The following is a 20,131-nucleotide window of genomic DNA, read 5'->3' on the forward strand; positions in this document are numbered from 1 at the left end:
TATTCACTGTAGCTCTAATTTTTATAGTCACTAGGGTGACTAACGTCATAAGGGATAAATATATACACACAATGCTACTGGTAAATAGAGACAGATACTAATAAAATTCAAGCACTTGCCACCACAGATTTTTATTACACATACAATGATTTTACAAATGTGGCTAAGGAAGAAAATACACCTAATCCAATTCTGGCCATTTTTGGGAGGCATCAAATTTTTCAATGGTTGTTTAGTGGTTCAAAGCATCATAAAGCCTTGTTTCTGTTGTGACAACATCTGTTGCCAGTACCGATTTATGAATTAGCACAAAGTGAAAGCTGCAGTACAAATACTAGATCTGTGTACTGATGAGAAAAGATGCAGTGTCATTATTAAGAATGGTGTTGTTAACAGTAGCAGATGTCCAGGGGTGTATGTGCATGCACGCCATATTATTATGCCAAGCACATATTTAGATAAAGCTTCAGGTTTGTGTTGGTCAGGCTATCTGTGAGAAGGGACTGAACATGTATTTAAAGCCATAATAAAACTATCAATTGCTGAAACAATAGTAAAAAAATACATTAACTACAGTAACAACAAACAAACATTCCAAACTGTGTTCTGGCACACAACTATTGTAAATGCACATTCTACTGAAGGTAAGGAGATATGCATGCTGGAGCAGCAGCTGTTCTACTGCAAAGTCTGGAGGAAAACAAAACCCTGAAGTAAAAAACACAAGCGCATGCATTCTTTGGTACCAGCTATTAGAAAATAAAAACATGAAAATAATATACAAGGAAAATTTCTTTCTTATCACTACTTTAAAGGTTTTAAAGGAGGAGATAGATAGATAGCACATAGCAAAACAACATGCACTGGCTGCTTGTTTATGAGCCTCGCAGTAAAAAAGCCAACACTGATATTTCACACAGCAATAAAAAATGACTGACGTCTTATAAAAAACCAAAGTCATCGTACAAACTAACTGTTCAGTATTTACCATTTAAATAAACACCCATGTCCCGGTGCGCTACCCTCCAGGGGTCCAGATTGGGTTTCACCTGAAGAACCAGCTGTCTTCATGTCAGTTAAAAACGCTGGGACCTGCCCAGCAACCTACCACAGACTTAGATCTACTTTAGACACTAACTGATGTAAAGTTTCCAAGTCTGAAAAGTAAATATTAATTATAAAGAGACGGTTGCATCCCTGGATTCTGATTGTCTAGTCCTGGCGTAAATAAACACTTTTTGGCACCTTTTACGCATAAGTTTGTTTGCCAGCTGAAAAATGGCAGATCGGCGAGAGAGGATGAGGATGGATCAGGAGGAAGGCTAAGGCTGCTGTTGCTAAAAACAGCTGTGACTTGTCCACACAAACATAGTGACATCATTTACTCCACATCCCAAAACAGTGGACAAAAATGAGGGATGAAGTCTTGTCAATTAAGAACACCTGAAAAAGGATCAATAGAAAATGTATAATACTACTAACCAGATTAAAGCTGCATTGTGAAGTATAATAAACCGGTGTATTACACCAAATCACACTTTCATCCACAGGTCATTTGCAAAGCCTATTTGTTATCTCCTTTTTTTTAAAGGAAAACACGGCTACAAATCCTAAAGGAACAAATAAAATGGCCTTTTTTTCTTGACGTGTTTCTTCTGATCATCTTCAAAGATGACACAAAGGCAACACAACTAAAACCGTATTCTGAACCCTGTGTGTCTGAAATCAATACTGTAACGCACAATCTTTCAACGCATGTACACAACAAGTAAATGACTGCCAAAATAAAACTCCACTTAAATGTAACTATACTAATGATGCTTCACCCCTTCTAATTCTGATCTTGGGAGATATGAATTAACAATACATGGATCTTCCTCCCTGTGGGCAGAGAACGTCAGATAACGGGCTAGGTTGGGGACCACGGTGATCCTCCATCATAAGCCAGCTCCTATCACATCACTGGCTCTAGAACCTTCTTCCCTGACATTCTCTGGTAAGAGCAGGTGTTGGGAAGCTCCAGCCTGACTGGTGTGTTGGGGCTTCCCCTGGGGAGTAAAAGGATGACCTTAGACCTAGATGGAACCAATTCAATCCTGCCCTTGACACCAAGTACTGCACCAACTGAGGCTGTTTAAGGGGCCATAGTAGTTGGGAGGAGACGCTTGGCCTGACTCAGAGCGTACTGGAGGAAATGTCTCAGCCATAGGATCCACCTGTATAAAATAGAGAATGTGGCTGGTTACGTTATACAGAACATGCATGACTGGATGGATTTAAATGACATAAATACTATGTTGAGGGATTGTGCAGCATGGAGTTTGGACACAGCTCTTACAGAGGGTCACAAAACAAGAAGATTGATTCCAAAACTGAGCGTGAGAAGCTCTTCCTGCATATTCAAACGACAACGTTGGTGTTTGTTTGTGCGATACGAGAGCTGGACATAGAATGTATCTATACGGTAGTTACAATGACAAAGGGCTGTGGGCGCAGAAGAATAAATGCCTCGTCATTCAGTGGGAGATGAGTTTCTCTGTGTGACTCCCAGCTCCTCCTCCCAACAATATGTCCTTGTCCATCCTCCGTCTTTGGGACTGACTCGTGTTGCTCAAACACAGACTGTCTGTGTGCTCATCCTGCTGCCATCCAATCAGCACAAAGTGAAGTGCAGCCGCACGGCGTTGCCACTCAGTCCGCTGAGTCCTTGCTGTCAGAGCGCGGAGTGTACTTCAGACAGAATGTTCCTGAGAAACACGACAAATACAGTCACTGGGTTGTTGGTGTGGCTCCTGGAAGTGAAGCTTCTTTTATCTAAACACAGAGGTTACAAAGAGATATATGTGCTTCCTGAACTACAACTATAGTGGAAATTGGGGAAGTCATCCTTTAAATTTTAAAAATAAAAAACAAAAAACAGGCATCTTCCAGGATCACACATGAATTAAAATATCCAATGCTTATAAACCTCCTTTTCTGACCTCTGTTGTTAGAATTCTAAAGCTGAAAGACTGTATAAAATGCACCTTCAATGTTAAATACTATGAGCTTGGAAGAGGCAGCATCTCAGTCTGAAGAATGAGTTTTGACTTTGTTTTTTCTTTATTCCACTTGACAAGTTTCTTCTCTATTACTTATTAAGAATGAGAGTTTTGTGATTGTTTGAAATAAAACTGAATTAAGAATAAAGTGAAAGAGCGTTTGTATGATTTACAGATTTATTACATATCGAGTGAAACAGCTCAATAATGTTTTATTAAATTAATATTCATTCGGTATGAGCTGTATGAGCAAAGTGACTTGACAGCTGTGTATTATAAATAGATCACCTGCTGAAGTAGATTAAGCTGCAGAAGGGTATGGCTGCTCACGTTGTGACTAGTCAAAGCATATTTATGGAGAGTTGGCTGAAAAAGGTGAAAAAGTCATTCTAGTCTAAGATTCTAACTGAGCCGAGAAGGAACAGGGACCAGATCCCAGTGATTCAAAGTCTCCTTTACAGATATAAGTACATTTTGCATTTTATCTAAAATCAGTTGCCAAAGAGAGGAGTGGCTCTGAATTTGAACTGATAGGGACATAAAATTGGTTTAGGGGGCTCGACATCTGGTCCACTGGGTTTAACCGTGTGTGAAGTCCACGCAGCTGTCTACCAGGAGATCTGAAGGTCTGCTGACATGTTTTACACAGATGCCAGGTTCATTTTGACTTGGAGGCCTGCTTCACTGACCTCAACCTCACTGAGAATCAACGAGAAGCACCACACTGAGGCAGTAATTAGGGCTGAATAAGCCCTGACCAACTGGAACTTTAGCTGTAAGCCATAAAGGTTTCAATTGGAACAAACGATGCCTATGTATCGCTTTAATCTCACCTTGCTGTATAGAATCCATCGGTGCCTGTTTGCAGTCTTCTGCTCTGTGACCGCTGGCACCACAGTTATAACAAGACAGGTGCCCTGCTCCCTGTTTCTGACCTCCAGCTCCCATAAGGCTTTGGTTCGGGTAGAACCCAAAGCCCTGCTGCTGGTCCTGTGACACAGGGTTGTGCCGATAGAGGGGGGGAGGCACCATCATTGGGTAGGAAAAGGGAGCGGCTCCGGTGCCCGAGGCGGTGGATGAGGCGATCAGGGGGCTAAGATGGAGCAAAGGCCCTAAGGTGAACAGGGATGGACCAGCTGAGAATGGTTGCAGGTAGCCAGCCGTAGCATATGTTGGCAACGCCCCGTAAGCGCCACAGTTACCGCGGCAACCGCAGGAACTGCACACGCACATGGACGAAGCATGACCCGAACTTTGCTCTACTGTGGAGGCGGAAACGGGGGACGGGGAGTGGCTGGATGTGGCTTGAGGTGAGTAGTAAGTGTTACCATGGACTGCAGCTACTGCAGGCTTTGAGGAGGCACAAGAGAAAGGAGGTGGGCAGGAGTAGTATCCAGATGGAGAGGGCGATGAGGAGGATGAGAGGTGAAAATGGAGAGGAGGCTGGGACACATGATGGAGGCTGTTGGACGTGGAGGTCAGAGCTGAGCTTGTTTCTACCATCAAGCCCACTGGGCTTCCTTCCATTCCATGACAAACCACTGAGTCCTGCAGAGCAGAGGAGGTGTCCATATTTAAGCTGGGAAACAGGTTCTCAAGCCTCACACTCAGCCCTGGGCTAAAGCCAGTCCCGGCTGCAGGCAGGCCTGAGCACACAGGCTTAGTCCTGTCATCTGTACACAGCGGAGGAGGTCTGGGTTTGCGTGGGGAGGACAGGATGCGTGCTGGGTTGGAGACTGCGGGGAGAAGAGGCTGAGGATAGCTGGCCTGGGGGTGGTAGGGAGACTGTGGCAGGCTGAAGGGCAGGCGAGACGAGCCAGAGGGTGGTAGAGGAGGAGGCGGAGGATCGGTTTGGACGGGCATGACCTGGGCTGTGGGACGGCCGGAGCCAGTGGGGTAGCTAGAGTTCATGATGAAGATGCAGGATCGATCTTTGTCTGGTGCAGCTCCTGATGCGTCTAAACCTGACACACAGACCTCACAGGTAATGCAAAAGCCAGTTGAGTTTATCTGTGCGTCAATAACTGGAAAACTTACGCCTGTGCATGTCTCTGCTCCTGTCAAAGGTGGAGTCACTGCACAGCGGCGTCCGAGGAGAGCAGGAGGAACTGGAATAGCCTGAGGATGAGTTGCTGTCTGTGGAGACGGGGTGACAGTGGGGTACAGTTTCCACTTCCACTCGCAGCTCTGCTACAAAACATTGGGAATTTTTTAGCGTGTTCAGCTCTCACTCTGAGAGAAGCTCAGGGCCTCAAAGAAACAAACCGTCCAGATCTGTAGACGAGCAGAGGTGATCGTGAACTTACCGGCTTTGTTATCTGCAGTGGAGGTGGGGTATGTCAAAGGGCCGACGTAACTGGAGGGAGTCACCCTCGCGATGCCACTGCAGGATCGCTTCTCCACCTTCATTTCCCTGCTGGGGACATACAGAAAGAGTATGAATGAGCACCAGATTAAACTACAGGGTTTTATCAATAAAATAAATCATATAAATAATGAGATATAAAATAAGACCCATCAGAGCCCCTCACACTAATGCAGAGAAAATACAGTCAATGTCTTGGGATATGTACTTTTAATGTCCACCAGGGGGAGACGTTGTTCAGAGTATGTGTCTCGTCATCACAGCTGTTTTTTCTACAAATCCATCAGAAAAGCCACCGCATGGAAAACCACTGAAGGAACTTTCCATTTTCCAACTCATTTCCTGTCTTGTTTGAAATTCAAACACACACACACACACACACACACACACACACACACACACACACACACACACACACACACACACACACACACACACACACACACACACACACACACACACACACAGAGTCACCTGCCGTATGGAAACCCATTCAGTGTGGATGGAAAGTGATTAAAGTGAGAGGGTGGACGGAGGAAGAGGAACTCGTGTGAAGTGCGTGTGAAGTTTGTGGAAGCTTATAAACATGTGAGATGGGGCATGTAGATGCATCTGCTTGCAGGTCTGTATTTGTGTTTTTTCACATGTTTCTGTTGGTTATCTCTTTTAAAGTAAATCTTATTTTAGCAGCCCACATAAAGCCGGTTAATGATTGACACCATATGGACTTCTACTGGAGAACATTGATCGTGGAAATAAGCGGCTGCTCAGTGTATGGGTTAATTGTTAATAGGACGAGTTTGGCCTTTACCATGCACTGCTACACGGCGTCAAAGTAGGAACACGCTGAAAGTAATGCTTACAAATTAGTATTATTCATCATTCGTGGTGTGAAAGCAACACAGTCACTTGCCTGTACAAGCAGTGCAGGTGCATTTATTAATGATGAGATTGTGCAAATAGTCAAAGGATCAAATAAATGAGGCACTAATCAACTTGCCACTAAGTTAACATGGTATTGAAACACAAAATTATCCATTCATTCAGTAGATCATTGTCTGCCAAAGTTACTTTCTGCAAGGTCTTACTGACTAACAGCTTTGATGTGCTCTCTGTCTTCTGACTCTAGCATTATATTCAGTGGGAGCAGTGCATTAAATCATCACAGTTTGAGTTAATCCATATAAGAGATAGGTGAGGGAGAAGGACAGGATGCTGTGTTACATTCAGGAGTCACCAAGTTAGATTACCGTTGAAGAGAGTGACATAAAGGTCTGGTTGTCTATTTTTCTAGATCTTAAACAGGAGATGAGTGACGTGGGGGGAACTGGAGGCTTTGTCTACTTACTCCGCTGACTTCTGTAGCTCTAGTTGGGTCTTGAGCTTCTTTTTTGCCCCTTGAGTCAAATCGTACTTGTTTAAGTCTTCTTCTGTCAGCGCTAGAAACTGAAAGATTGAGAAAGATTCAGAATGTCTAGGATAATAAACAAACTTACTATTTGTTTTGAAGCTTCGACAAGAGTGTTTATGTAAGAATCCAGTGGCTTTCTATCTCACACACCTCCTCCATGGTGAGCTGTTTAAAGACAGGGTAATACTTATGGAGCCGGAGCCTGCGGAGCCAGTCTAGAATGCCATTCTGCTCAGGATTGGGCTGAGACTGGGGCGGTGGTTGGGTATGGGACTGGGAACGAGGCTGGGAATGCGAGTGGGATGTAGGTTGGGAATGGGACAGGTGCAAAGACTGCGTATTGCACTGGTGAAGGAGGTGCTGGGAGTGAAGCTGGGGCTGAGAGTACAAGTGGGGATAGGATTGGGAGGAGGCGTCACCTCCGCCTCCCTGAGGAGCGGAGGGCACCTGGGGGGGGAACTGAGGCAGAGGAAGGGAAGGGGGGAGAGGATGAGGAAAGGAGGAAAGGTGAGGAGCAGAGCGAGTCAGGACAGAGCTGTGGGTGCTAATCACGGGCTGGACGCTGGCAACTCTGTAAACAGCCCTGAGATGGGAGAGACACAGTAAGCGGGAGAATGGTAGATGATGACCAATAACGACAACAGAGGGTAATAAACTGTACCTGCTGCCTCCTCTGTGCTGAACCATGCAGCCGAGATCTGAGAAAGAGCAGAAACAGGCTGCTGTCATTCATTACGCCATAAGAATCCAAAGAAAACCTGAGTAGAGGCTTGAACATGTCTTCGTGAGGCTCAATGAAATGCCTGTGTTATAACATAAATGCAACATTGCGACTTAAAGAAAAAAGACCAGAGAGAAGAACGGTGAAATTATGACAAAATCCAAGTGGTAACACACATGATATAAATAATGTCATGCCTCGTGTTCAGCTTGTCAGGGACGGAGGGTGTAGCTAAGTGTGGCTGCGGCTACACATTAAAGAGACAGACACATTCACAGCCCTGCTTCCCCAGGGTCTCCTCTGAGTCTGGCACCCACACACTTATGCACACATGCACTGCAACTGCTGGCTATAATACTCACACACACACACACACACACACACACACACACACACACACACACACACACACACACACACACACACACACACACACACACACACACACACACACACACTATGAGGTCACCAAACTCCAGGCTTCCCAACACAAACATGCCACACTGGATTCCCACATCAGACTGAAATAGACCCGGTCTGCTGCCTCCAACACCTCCAAAACACAATGTGAAAATCCTGCCTGCAGACGGACCCCCACCAGCTCTTCACCACCACCAACCAGGGTCCAGCCCCACGTCCTTGTCCTTTCAAATACAACGTCTGATCTGCAGCTCTAGAACACATGAGTTCTTCTTGGCAGCTTCTTTCTCTACATCTAAGAGTAGTCATAATCTAAATTTTAATACATTACAAGAATAATAAATAATCTAAGAGTAGAGCAGTCTTCTACTGCTTTACATGTGCTAAATCACACTCTTGTGCTTCAAACCTACCTACTAATTTATGCTACACATTCTTTATAATCAAAGAAAGGAAATAGAAAAGCCATCATTGAGTGTACATAAATGGACTTACTAGAGTTGGATGTGAATGGGCATTTTGGGGCTACAGGAGCTGTGAGAGGACAGGATGATATGGGAGGGAGGGAGGACGGCAAGGAGGAAGAAAGGATGGGTGAGAGAGGCCTGGTGGAGGTGAAGAACAGCTGGATACTGTGGTGCTGGAGGATGTGGCCGGGCAGAGCTGTCAGACACCTGGGGTGCGAGTAGAGAAGCAAGACAGGATCACAGGGGGACAACGAAAACTACGGGAAGAGATGCTGTGGCCAGAAAGCTATGTTAGCTGCATACGTTACTCAGGTGTACTGAGGAGTTGTTAGCTTTGCTGTTTAGCTTTGCTGCTTTTAGATTGCGTGATCTCGTTCTTACGTGTCACACGTCTGACAAAACCAGGCTAGAAACAACAGGTACAGGTAAAACACTTTGACAAGATACAAGACACAAATAATGATTTTTTTTCCTTTCATCAGCTCCTTTTCATTAGATCCCACCCCCACAGACAGTTTTACGGTGTACTATTATCAGTTCTCTGGGACAGGAACAGACATACAAACCCAGTTAGCAGTGATGATGGTCACATGCTCTTGGCAGATATAACACGGTATGCGAGTGTTCGAGTCTCGGTTTAGCTTGTTTGCAGAGATATGGGACTAACCTGGGGTTCAGCTCGATCTTCTCCACTACTTCATCAGGAAATGCGTTTGACAGCTGAGATAAAGGATTGGCGGTTAAAACATACCCCCATACTCATAGGTGTCGTAATGACTTAAAGGCAGACTTAAAGGCATGTCCGTGCTCCTCACCTGGGACAGCAGCTCCATCACCTCCTGCTGAGTTCGGACAACGGATCGCACCAAACCATCTGACCAGCTCACCTGGAGGAGAAGAGACGGTCAGGTGACAGGAGTGAGCATGCGGGTACTTGCAGGAGAGTCTGCACCGTACTGACCTCAAACACATATTCATTGGTGTCTTCAGATGTGTGTGTCACTCCTCTCAACACCACCTGCTCAATCACCACTGAAGGAAGAAAACAATTTTTTCACAGATAGTTCTCATCTTTTACAACAAAAACTACAACTATAACTGAAAATGTAAACCTGGCCTGCTATTAAAAAACATAAATCATATGAGGACTAGATGAGAACAGGTGAAGTAGGAGTTATTAGAAACATTGACTTCAGGTCAAGGATCAGGCATAAAATTATTGTTCCAGGTGAAACGCCACATGCAAGAGGCTGGGGTGGGGTTGTGTATCAGGCTCCTGACTGATCGCTTCTCCAGGTGCTGAGAATTCTTTCCTAGATCATGTTGCAGAACATCTTTCCAGTCAACAGGCATGTGAAAGCTACCGGCTCACATTAGTGCTGAGAATGATGCAGTAATGCACCAACAGACCCTCAAAGACATTAATGTCATTGTCATGCTGCAGAACCTGCACCTGAATGTAGCTGTTCCCAAAAACGTAGGAAACCCCATGTAAGGATCTGCTTGGCAAAAGATGAATACTTCATCAACTTAATGTACAGTATTTATACATGGAGACAACTTAGAGGAAAGGACCTTTTGTTTGAAACCCCCCCCCCCCCCCCCCCCGTTTCTTTTTTTTCAGATCAGCTGTTCTGTGTTTTCTGGGAAAAAATGCCCCAAACCTGGAGCTTAAACTTTGCTTTACTACATTTTCAACCCAGTCAGTCCTGAGAAAGTTCCTCACCAGTACTCGCAATCATCCAGCGTCACTTAAAAACACATAACATCCATCTTTCCCATGCCTTGATACCTAAAATAACATCCACTCCCCCACATCATACTTATGTCGGCTGTTTCGTCTGCCTCGGGTGCAGAGGCAGGTTGGGACTGCTCCACTGCCATTAGACAGAAGGTGAGAGTGAGCTGGAAGAGTGGGACGGCTGAATAGATGTGTGGGTGTGAGAGGAAAACCTCTGAGTATTGATTTAAGCATCTCTGACTCCTCAGTTCACAATCTGAAACCACAGCAGGCACGCACAGACACGCAGCATAGGAGGGACGACAGGAACAGAAGGAGACGGACGGACGACGGACGGACACACACACACACACACACACACACACACACACACACACACACACACACACACACACATCAGGAGCAGCTGTGGGCTCAAAATGCCTCCTGCCATTCACACTAATCTAGGCTGACACTGACAGACACACTGGGTTAAGCCCATCAGTTACATTGTTACACAGTTAACAGGTTACATATGTTCTGGCTCTTTCTGCCTTGTGTAGGAAACACACAAGGCAGAAAGTGTGTGTGTGTGTGTGTGTGTGTGTGTGTGTGTGTGTGTGTGTGTGTGTGTTATGCTGCTGACAGCTATGCAGTGCAGGTGGTGAGATAGTTCAGTATTTTATTACACCCAAAGGCAAGGCGCCAAGACAGTAATACATCCACCTTCAACTACATACTGTACAGAGTAACACACCAACTGGTTTGGATGACTGACTTCAAACTAATGATGATCCCTTTGCTCTGTGAAAACCAAGAATCCAACGTACAGGAAATGTGAGTTTTCAACCTCATTTTTACTACAGCTGCACATTTTGTCTTTGCCTGATTAGAGGCAGTTTGCTCCAAGTCATCTGAGTGTGGAGGATGTGAGCTGTGAGCTGGTACGAGAAGGCATCTGTTTCTGATTATTCGTACATGTTCACGTTCATAAAAACCATGTCTTGTTTCAAGTGCGTGGAAACAATAGAAATAAGTGTTTTACAAGCTTGAATGCATGGTACACTGTAATCTCCTGAAGCGAAAGCTTGGTCCTCAGGTGACACTGCACTGCACAAACCTGAGCCTTAGGGCATCATTCTTCAAGTTTATTCGTAGTGGAGATGTCTCAGCATGCAAGACATCTGGAACTTAACCCTGAACGCTGCAGTAGCTCACCTTTTCCTACCTTCCCCTGGTGGTTTACGGTTGATGCTGGCACATCTTGGCTTTGTCCAGCCAGTAGAGCAGGAGGAAGATGAGAAGACGATGGTGGTGGAGGAGGGGGAGGAGGAGGCAGGGGATGGAGGTCTGAGGGGAGAGTGGTGAGCTCCTGCTTGACTGCTTGGTCTCCTCGTCCCATGGTGACCCCTGACCCCGGTCCTGACACTGTGCTGGCCTCTCTCTGGCTCTGGACAATAGCGATGGCAGGTTATTTAGGAAAAGTAAATATTGGAGAAGTAGACATATGACAGAACATAATGTGTACTTCCACCATTAAAGTGACCTCAACATGGTGTTCCATCAGAGATTTCCCTAATCTCTCATTCAGCTGCCTTCAAAGTCCCACAAGGCAACAAACACACATAAACCCACATTGAACAACTAGTTAAATGAATGCAACGCTCTGCCCTGTGCCCCCTCCAAACACTAAACTGGGCTCTCCTCAGGGCTGGCACTGTACTAAAACAAAGTGAGGACAAGGATCTGGGAACGCAGAGCAAACCGATGTTTAAGCAGACCGGCTGAGAGGACGATCGTATTTATAGCGGCGCTTTCAAGGAGCAGTTGTGGAGAAAATACGCTGGAGCTGCCTTTTCTGTTGATGCTGCCTCTATGTTTGATGTGCATTGTTTCTGATTTCAAAGATGAATTAGTGCCACCAGTTAACATACCAGCATGTTGTTGGTTTGTGGGAGGCAGCCAGAGGATCCACAGAGAACCCATGCAGTACACAAACAAGGAGAACGTGCAAACCCGCGAGGAGAAACGACAAAGCATTAGCCCCCACGACGTCTGTTCTGTTCCCTAACAAATTATGAAATTCACAATGTTAAATCACTAAAAGATGACAATCCTGAATAAACGTGAATAAATCGCTAAAGACAAGCACCAGTACTAAACATTATCACCAACCCAGAACTCCAGGCTGCCTCCTATCTCTTCAGATGTAGAATCTATCACACATGCACCACATGAGGCAGCAGATCTGAAAGCAATTAGATGTGCTGCTGCCACATCCGCACATTGCCAACCTGCTAGCATGACGACAGGAAGCCCTGCATATGACTCAGAGAAACAGAGCTCACGACTATGAAACGAAGGAGCCGGAAGGATCTAGAGGAAGAAGCGGACAAACTGTGTGGAAGAGAAATTGAACCATGTTCCAGCATTCAAACCTCTCTGTAAATAGCAACAGTACAGTGAAAGGTGAACAAAAACAGGTTGTGTCCTCCTTCCACAAAAGTCAGTTGTTCATATCAGCTTTTGCGGTTATACATACAGTACACTAGAATGCACTTATATAAGGTGGTTCTGCAGGTCTGTACAGGCCCAACAGATGTGGCCAGCGTACTTTATAGCCACAAGAGGAAATCTAATTTAACAATAACAGTATTCTTCTGAAGTGACTCAGTGTCCAGCTGCTCTGTGTTACAACATGTTGACAAAGGTTGACTTCAAATCCTCCAGGAAGCATCGTCTGCAACGATCACTGCTGCATTAATGTCTGTCTATGGTAGAAAGGAACATTATAATCTCTTTGAATTGACTTTAAAGTATTTTTGACTTTTATGGTCACGGGTTAGATGTTGGGTTACTTATATTACTTGACTTCACCCAGTCTGGTAAGACTGATACACATAGTCTTGTTCTTAATATTTAATGATTTTATATGTGCAGAACTTGAAAGTACATGAAATTGATTCCAACAGGAGACTGGAGTCTAAATTGCAGGTATGACTGTTAGTGGTTGTTTGGGGATATAATTCGTGATGGACATATGATTCAATTCATTTCAGTTTTACCTATACTGCACTAATTGGCAACAAATGTTATATCAAGGCACTTTACAAAGAAAGACTGACCTGAAACACCTCAAACTATAAGCCTTCTCATAAAGGAAGGTTTTAAGTCTGGGCTTAAAAGTGGAGAGGGGTCTGCTGGTAGCTAAAGACTGCAGGAGTCACAGTAGACCAACGAAGCATTCCACCTATGAGGTCTTTAAGTGAGTGAGTGAGTGAGTGAGTGAGTGAGTGAGTGAGTGAGTGAGTGAGTGAGTGAGTGAGTGAGTGAGTGAGTGAGTGATTTAAAGAGCCACTTGGGGGCAGTGATATTGACATTATAATGGATTGATTGTGATGGCAGTGTTACCACACAACCATTGTTTTGGTTGTTACCCACCGTTTAAAGGCTCCAGTATATGAAGCAGCTATTTGCTAATGCTGCCTGTGTCTATGGTGCTGCACGCTTACTGCTGCAATGTTTTCTGACAATGCTACGGCTAAACTCAAAGCTATGACAGAACTACATTATACTGTTAACGTCAACAGTTTTTATTCAAGAATGCTTAAAAACAACAACAATGTTTGTCTTTATCCTAACAAGCAGACAATGACGTGACGAAACATTAGCTAGTATGAAAATAATAAAAATGAATGATAAATAGATTACGCTAAGGTCGTTGGCTATGTTTCATAATAACCACTAGTTGCAGCCTTGCTAAACTCTGTGAGACTGAGCCACATATGTAGCCCTTACTACAGTAGATCTGAAGGCTGTTACAGCTGTTTTGTCAGGTGTATCTACAAAAGGTAACAGTGTTGCTCTGGTTTACAACGAAACCCTGTCATTCTTCAAAGCACTGAGAGACGGAGCAACAGCCAGAAAGAGAGAGACTAAGAGCATTTATAACTTCCTGGGGATTCACCACACACACACACACACACACACACACACACACACACACACACACACACACACACACACACACACACACACACACACACACACACACACACATACACACACACACTCTCTCTCTCTCTCTCTCTCTCTCTCTCTCTTTCCCACAGAGGGTTGATTTCAGCATGGAGAAATGTGCTGACCTGCACTAAGCAGGAGCCAAGGGCAACAAAACACTAAATACAAACGCTTCTCTCTGGGCCGGGTACTTTCCCTTCACTGCTCACATGTGTTTAAACAGAGTGTCTGCCTGCTGCTGTGTGAAAATATCACTTTTTGGATTTGTAAAACAGATTAGATTGTAAATGTTTGTGGTTAAACATTTGTTACTTTAACTTCTTTCTCTTATGTCACTCACATTCATAGTTTACTTGATTTTCAAATTTCTATTAGTGCTAATTTGATTCTATTGCATACAACCCTTTGTTTATATTGAATAACATCAGATTAACCATATAATGTCCAAAATATTCAATTATGGGAAAAAGTAAACAAAGCGATTGCAGTTGTTCATAACCAGATGTGATCCGTGGCTGTGGTTAAATAAAAGGTGGAGATGGTGTGAGGAGGGGCACGAGGGAACTTCCCCCATTAAGCAAGGACATGCGTTGTTGATTAACCCTCTGTTACATAAATGGTTGATCTTGCTGCAACAGACTATATTTAATTTCAGATATGTGATATGTTTTGGCTTGTTACATGGTTTAAAATGTATATTCAGTTTCTTCAGCTTAGGTCTAGACATTAGACCAGACATATGGTCCCGTCAATTATGAACTTAAGTTTTGAGATTCAGTGATCTGGTCAGAGCTTTGGATTTTATGAAGCTGTTGGCCCGGCTACAGCAGCAAAAGCTCTCCAGATATCAGAATCATTTTCTTTGGAACCTCACAACAATCCAAGTAATCACATTGTCATCAGCCTAGAAAACTCTTCCTTTAGAACTTTTTTCACAACCTGTGACTTTAGTGTAAGTCCAGTGTCAGAATCAAACGGATTCCTATGTCAGCCAGGTGTTGCTAAGTCCATTGTTTGTTTTGGATGTACCTTAGCCCATGACAGGAAGCACACCAGTGAACAGGAAGAGATGCTCAAAGAGGTGCTGCATAAAGACTCCACTTAAAGAAAAACAGAAGAACTGTCCCAAACAACTGCAGCACTGCTGAACAAACACTAACTTACAACGATCCATGATAAACACCGTCACATTCCTCCTGCACAATAACAACCAAACATGGCCCGATATTGTTCCTGAATGAAAGTATCTTTAAAGAACTGCTTCTGTTCCCCTACTTTTTATCTAGAGTGAGGTCTGGGTTGAGACCGGGCCACAGCAAAAAGCTGATTTTGTCTCTCTGACGTTATTCTGTCGTAGATTCACTGTAATGTTTAGAATCTTGGTTCTGCTGCTTCACACACATCTTTCTGAGCTTAGGCTGCAGATGGTCACTATGACTATGGTTATCCTGTAGGACACTTTAATAAATGGTCCAGGTCCAGAGTCAAGCAGAGAGGGAACATCTGTGTTACAAATCAGGTCATATTTCAAGGCTTGTGACTCAAGACTTGTGCAGAAAACCAAATGGCAATTCACAGACTGTTCCATTGCCTTTTCTTTCCACTGTATTTATTATCACATTACTTGAAGCACGTTTTCTGTGCTGGAATGAAACCAGGATTACTTGCTGCCACAATAATACTACAATCAAATTCATACACTGTCCCAGCCAATGTATGCAAGCACTGCTCTATAGCATGCCGAGAACAGTGCATTATACCTTTATTACATGGAGGGTAAATTATATGATAGCGGCCAAATGGCATTATCTACATGACATGTGCACGGATTGCACGAAACACCTGAAAGCACTCACCATATTTCACACATACCTTGTGCCAGCAGGTGCAGTCTGTGTGGCAGGGATGGCAGGCGGACATCGGCAGGTAGGCGCTGCTGGCATTAGGCACAGAGCCCAGGGGCAGAGGTGCTGGGTGGGGGTGGGGGTGTGAGGGTGGCTGAGCGTTACAGGAAGGGGTGTGATCTCCACCAGTTCCTGCTTCTTGAGAATCAGACCCCTCCTCTCCACTGCTTACCTGAAGCAACAAACAGGTTCAGTTCCATGAAGAAATTGACTTTCTTGTAGCAGGTGCAGGTGGTGGTAATAATAATAATGCGCCCGAATCACATGCTGTACTTATAGAGTAGCTGTTCACTGGGATGAGGCGTCCAGCCTGCAGCACAGCTTCCTCTATTTCATAAACTCTTGTATTGATCCTTTTGACAGTCACTCATCAATGCTTCCCCTTCTGCAGTGGATGGGTTATGTCTTTCACCCCTATAAAACGGGACTTGCGCTTCTTTCGCTTCCCATCACACAGTGCCCACATGAAAACACCTAACGCCTCTTCCTCCATGTGTGGTCAGGCTTTCAGCTATATAATTGTGATGTGCCTTTGAAATAAAGAGAATTGTTTTCCAAACTCTACTAGTTCAGTAGTAGATGAAGTGGCCTAGTCTCTAGTCACACTGGCTGTTTTGTGGGATCTGCATCCCTCTCACCTGTAGGATGTCCTGAATCTGGCTGAGCTGCTGCCTCAGCACCTGCTTCTGGTGGAAGCTGAACGCCGGGTGGTTGGAGGCCATGGTGAACAGCAGCAGAAACTCCTCTCCGGTCCTCCCATCGTTCAGCGCCAGACCATAGTTATTGATCACCGTGTCTGTGTGGGTTAAGGTCCGGTACAAAACTCTCGCCGCCTCCCGATTATCCGAGCCGAGCAGGGCGAGGGACACCAGCAGCTTGCTCCGGACCACCTCGTCGGTGATGTTGGTGAGGCTCGACAGGTCGGCGGGGTTGTTGGCTTTAATCTCCGCATCCCGGAGGGAGTGGTAGTCCTTGCGGGCTAAGTCCTCCAGACAGGAGCCGAGGAAGCGCAGCTCGACGGGGACGCAGAGGTCCAGCAGGCCGCACAGGAACTCGGCTCTCTGGGCCGAGGTGAGGGAGGAGAACCAGCGGAACACCCCCTCCCTCTGGACAGAGTTCCGACTCTCCACCATCCTCACGCATCCACTCGAGCAGTGTCTGAACTGTGTTAAAATGTCAGCCTTTAGAGTGCGGGCAATCTTAACAACAGGGAGCGCGTATGTGTGCGCGCGTTATTGCGCCGGCGCGCGCGAGCCCTCAAGTAGCCATAAAGTTCACTAGAGTCAGACGCTGTTTCTCACTTCACGCTCTTGTTTCCACGCACAGGACACGAATGGAAGACGCGACGTCAAAGCAGCAGAACCGTGATGTGTCCAGAGTGGCTTCTGGTTTGCGTTCAGCACGCAGCCTCCATCCAGGACTCTCTCCGCCGTGGCCCGCTGCGCCGGTCGGACCGCAGCCACCCTGGAGGCACAGGAACCGGTCTTGCAGAACGGCAGAGACGCTCAGAACAGTGCGCCCCATTCAGATAAAGTCTCAGTCTGTCTGGTCGGAACCGCCCCGCTGTACTGCCCCGAAAAACGGAGAAGCCCCGTCCCGTGGAGCTTCTCCTCCGTTAACATGCTCTTCACAACTTGTTCGAGAAGCCGTCAGCAAAACTCAGTCACCGCTAGCAAGAGCGTGTTGGGCTTTGAAGTTTAAAAACAACCGTGGCCCCAAGCTGCTGCTGCTGCTGCCGTTGACTTAACATGATTACACTGTAAAGATGAATCCGAGGACGATGATAAATCTACTCGTAAGCCCGGTTTTTCTGTCTGTCTGAGTTTTCAAAACGGGAAAAAACAGAAGTATATAACATTATCCCATTCCCGATTCCAACCCACGATGTAGAAATGTCTGCTCTGATTGGCCGAGAGTCCTGTCAATAATCAAGGCATCTTTCTGATTGGCTCAGAGGGATATCCGCTCCCCGAGTATTTCACATCTTTTTCTCATGCGCTCATACATATCGATTAGATAACAGGATTTTAAAGTGCCACATACACGATTAAGTTTTTTTAATTATTGTCTTACTATTTAAATGTTTATTTTCTATATTACCTACAATTTATTAATAACTCTTACTTTAAACATGATCCCTACTTAAACAATAAAGACTGTCTACCATAAAATTAGAGCACCATGAAGCGACGAATATCTAAAAAATCTAATTTAAAAATACAGATTTGGGTCTAAAGGTAAGCTGTGGCAGATTCTTAGCCCTGGACAATAATGCATAATATTTATGTAAGTCATGCTATATGTACACAAGACCGCAGCCCCCCCCCGTTCTATTGTAAATAATGTCAAGCTACTGTCACTATTTAGTAGTACGTTCGCGGATCCAGAAGATGGCGTCATATATTCACAGAAAACATTGTACAATTCAGCTCGTACGGTACGGTACGGTCGGTGTTGAAACCTAATGGAGCCTGACTTGCTGACAAATGGACATTTTAAATTTACTTGGCGCATGATACATATCTTTGTTTTCCTTCTACTTCCAGCCTAATATGTGTTGTTTTTTTATTTTTCCCAAATCTACAGCTCGTCAGCAACGAAAGCGCTGGTTTCTAAAATAAACTCCTCCCAATCAAAATAAGCCCCGCCCCTCCCCGCAAGAGGAAAATTCAGTTAGTGTTGCTATAGTAACCATACCCCTCCTTTTCAACCAGGCCTGTACCACCTCCTCTCTGCATCAGGGATGCTGCCACACATGCGTGTATACGTAGACGCACACACACACACACACACACACACGCACACACACACACACACACATGCACTCAACAAAATATTGATAAGAGGCGAGATTAATTTTCTTTCAAACACTTTCATTAATTTCTCCACATAATTTATAAACAAAACAGAGTAATTCTCAAAGAAAGAAAGAAAGAAAGAAAGAAAGAAAGAAAGAAAGAAAGAAAGAAAGAAAGAAAGAAAGAAAGAAAGAAAGAAAGAAAGAAAGAAAGGAGTCAGAGCTTGGCATGCTGTAGCATGCTGCAGACTAACTGAGTGGCGCAGGGCATCGTCACCAGGCTGATGGCATACAGCAGAGCTTCCTAAACCTGTTTCTAAATAACCCAAGATTAAATAAAAAGATTGTTCTGCCTCTCGGGGTGCAGACATATTAGACCGAGCTCTTTTAATAATATGAGGGAACAACAGAAATGAGCCTACAGACAAGTCTGAGCTCCGACCTGTGTATTGAGATGTGTTGTTGGACAGGAAAACAACAGCAATCCTCCCTGCCCCCTGCAAGTTGTTACCGATGGCAACGGGCTCAGCCACCCCATCCCATCACGTGGAAGAAGTAGCATGCACACACATGTTCACACACTCCGATGAGCATTCATGTGCACACATGCAAACAAACACAGAGGCTGGTCTGGCAGATGGGTTTAGGAGACACAGAAATGCCAGTGCATTCAGTGGATTACAAAAACAGACAAACTGCAGCTGGTTGAGTCAGTGAAGGTCTTAGATCGGTGGAGTAAGAACTCAGGGATGGAGGCAGTAAATCCTGACCTTGTTCCTGGTAAATGGTTTCTGTCAAAGCAAACCTACTGCACCTAATTTAATTAAAGAAATGATTAAAATTTTCTTCATTTCAGTTTGGATGGAGTATCTCTTACTTCCAAATATCTCCCTAACATAAGTGCTCAATAACAGTATGTAGATAACATCTGGTGATTCAATATTTGGGGCTAAACATGCTTGTCTCTGGATGCTGCTCTTATCAAAACTTAACCTGTCACCATTTTCTCTTTTGCTTTCTTCAATGTAGAATTCAGATATTACAGTACATCTAGTACGCATGCATCGTTGCACTTGTGTCAACTACAGCTACAAACGCAAGCCAAGTGGCTTATATATATATATATATATATATATATATATTATATATATATATATATATATATATATATATAGGTACAGTGGTGGTACATGGTGGTACAGTATACACACTGAAGGCCATATTTGCTCTAAATACTACTGCCAGCAGTGGAGTAGGCACAGAAC

General features: G+C 44.6%; 1 protein-coding gene across 5 annotated transcripts; it reads right to left on the reverse strand.

The window, feature by feature from the left end:
• Positions 1–115: 115 nt before the first annotated feature.
• zcchc14 (zinc finger, CCHC domain containing 14) lies at positions 116–18,235 on the reverse strand. Of its 5 annotated transcripts, none has more exons than XM_029153148.3 (14): positions 16,708–18,232; positions 16,038–16,241; positions 11,364–11,595; positions 9,387–9,457; positions 9,241–9,312; positions 9,093–9,145; positions 8,454–8,632; positions 7,479–7,515; positions 6,968–7,400; positions 6,755–6,852; positions 5,348–5,457; positions 5,079–5,228; positions 3,875–5,005; positions 116–2,747 (listed from the first exon to the last, which is right to left on the reverse strand). In XM_029153148.3, the coding sequence occupies exons 1-14, from the start codon at positions 17,200–17,202 to the stop codon at positions 2,692–2,694; spliced, it is 3,321 nt and encodes a 1,106-aa protein (XP_029008981.1). In that variant the 5' UTR covers positions 17,203–18,232; the 3' UTR covers positions 116–2,691. The 5 variants fall into 5 exon arrangements, with proteins under 5 accessions (XP_029008981.1, XP_029008980.1, XP_055365537.1 ...); XM_029153147.3 differs by having other exon boundaries at positions 5,079–5,231; XM_055509562.1 differs by having other exon boundaries at positions 6,968–7,515; positions 16,708–18,235.
• Positions 18,236–20,131: the final 1,896 nt, after the last annotated feature.

This window comes from Betta splendens, chromosome 6 (genome assembly GCF_900634795.4).
Source record: "Betta splendens chromosome 6, fBetSpl5.4, whole genome shotgun sequence".
In the NCBI taxonomy this organism is placed as follows: Eukaryota; Metazoa; Chordata; class Actinopteri; order Anabantiformes; family Osphronemidae; genus Betta; species Betta splendens.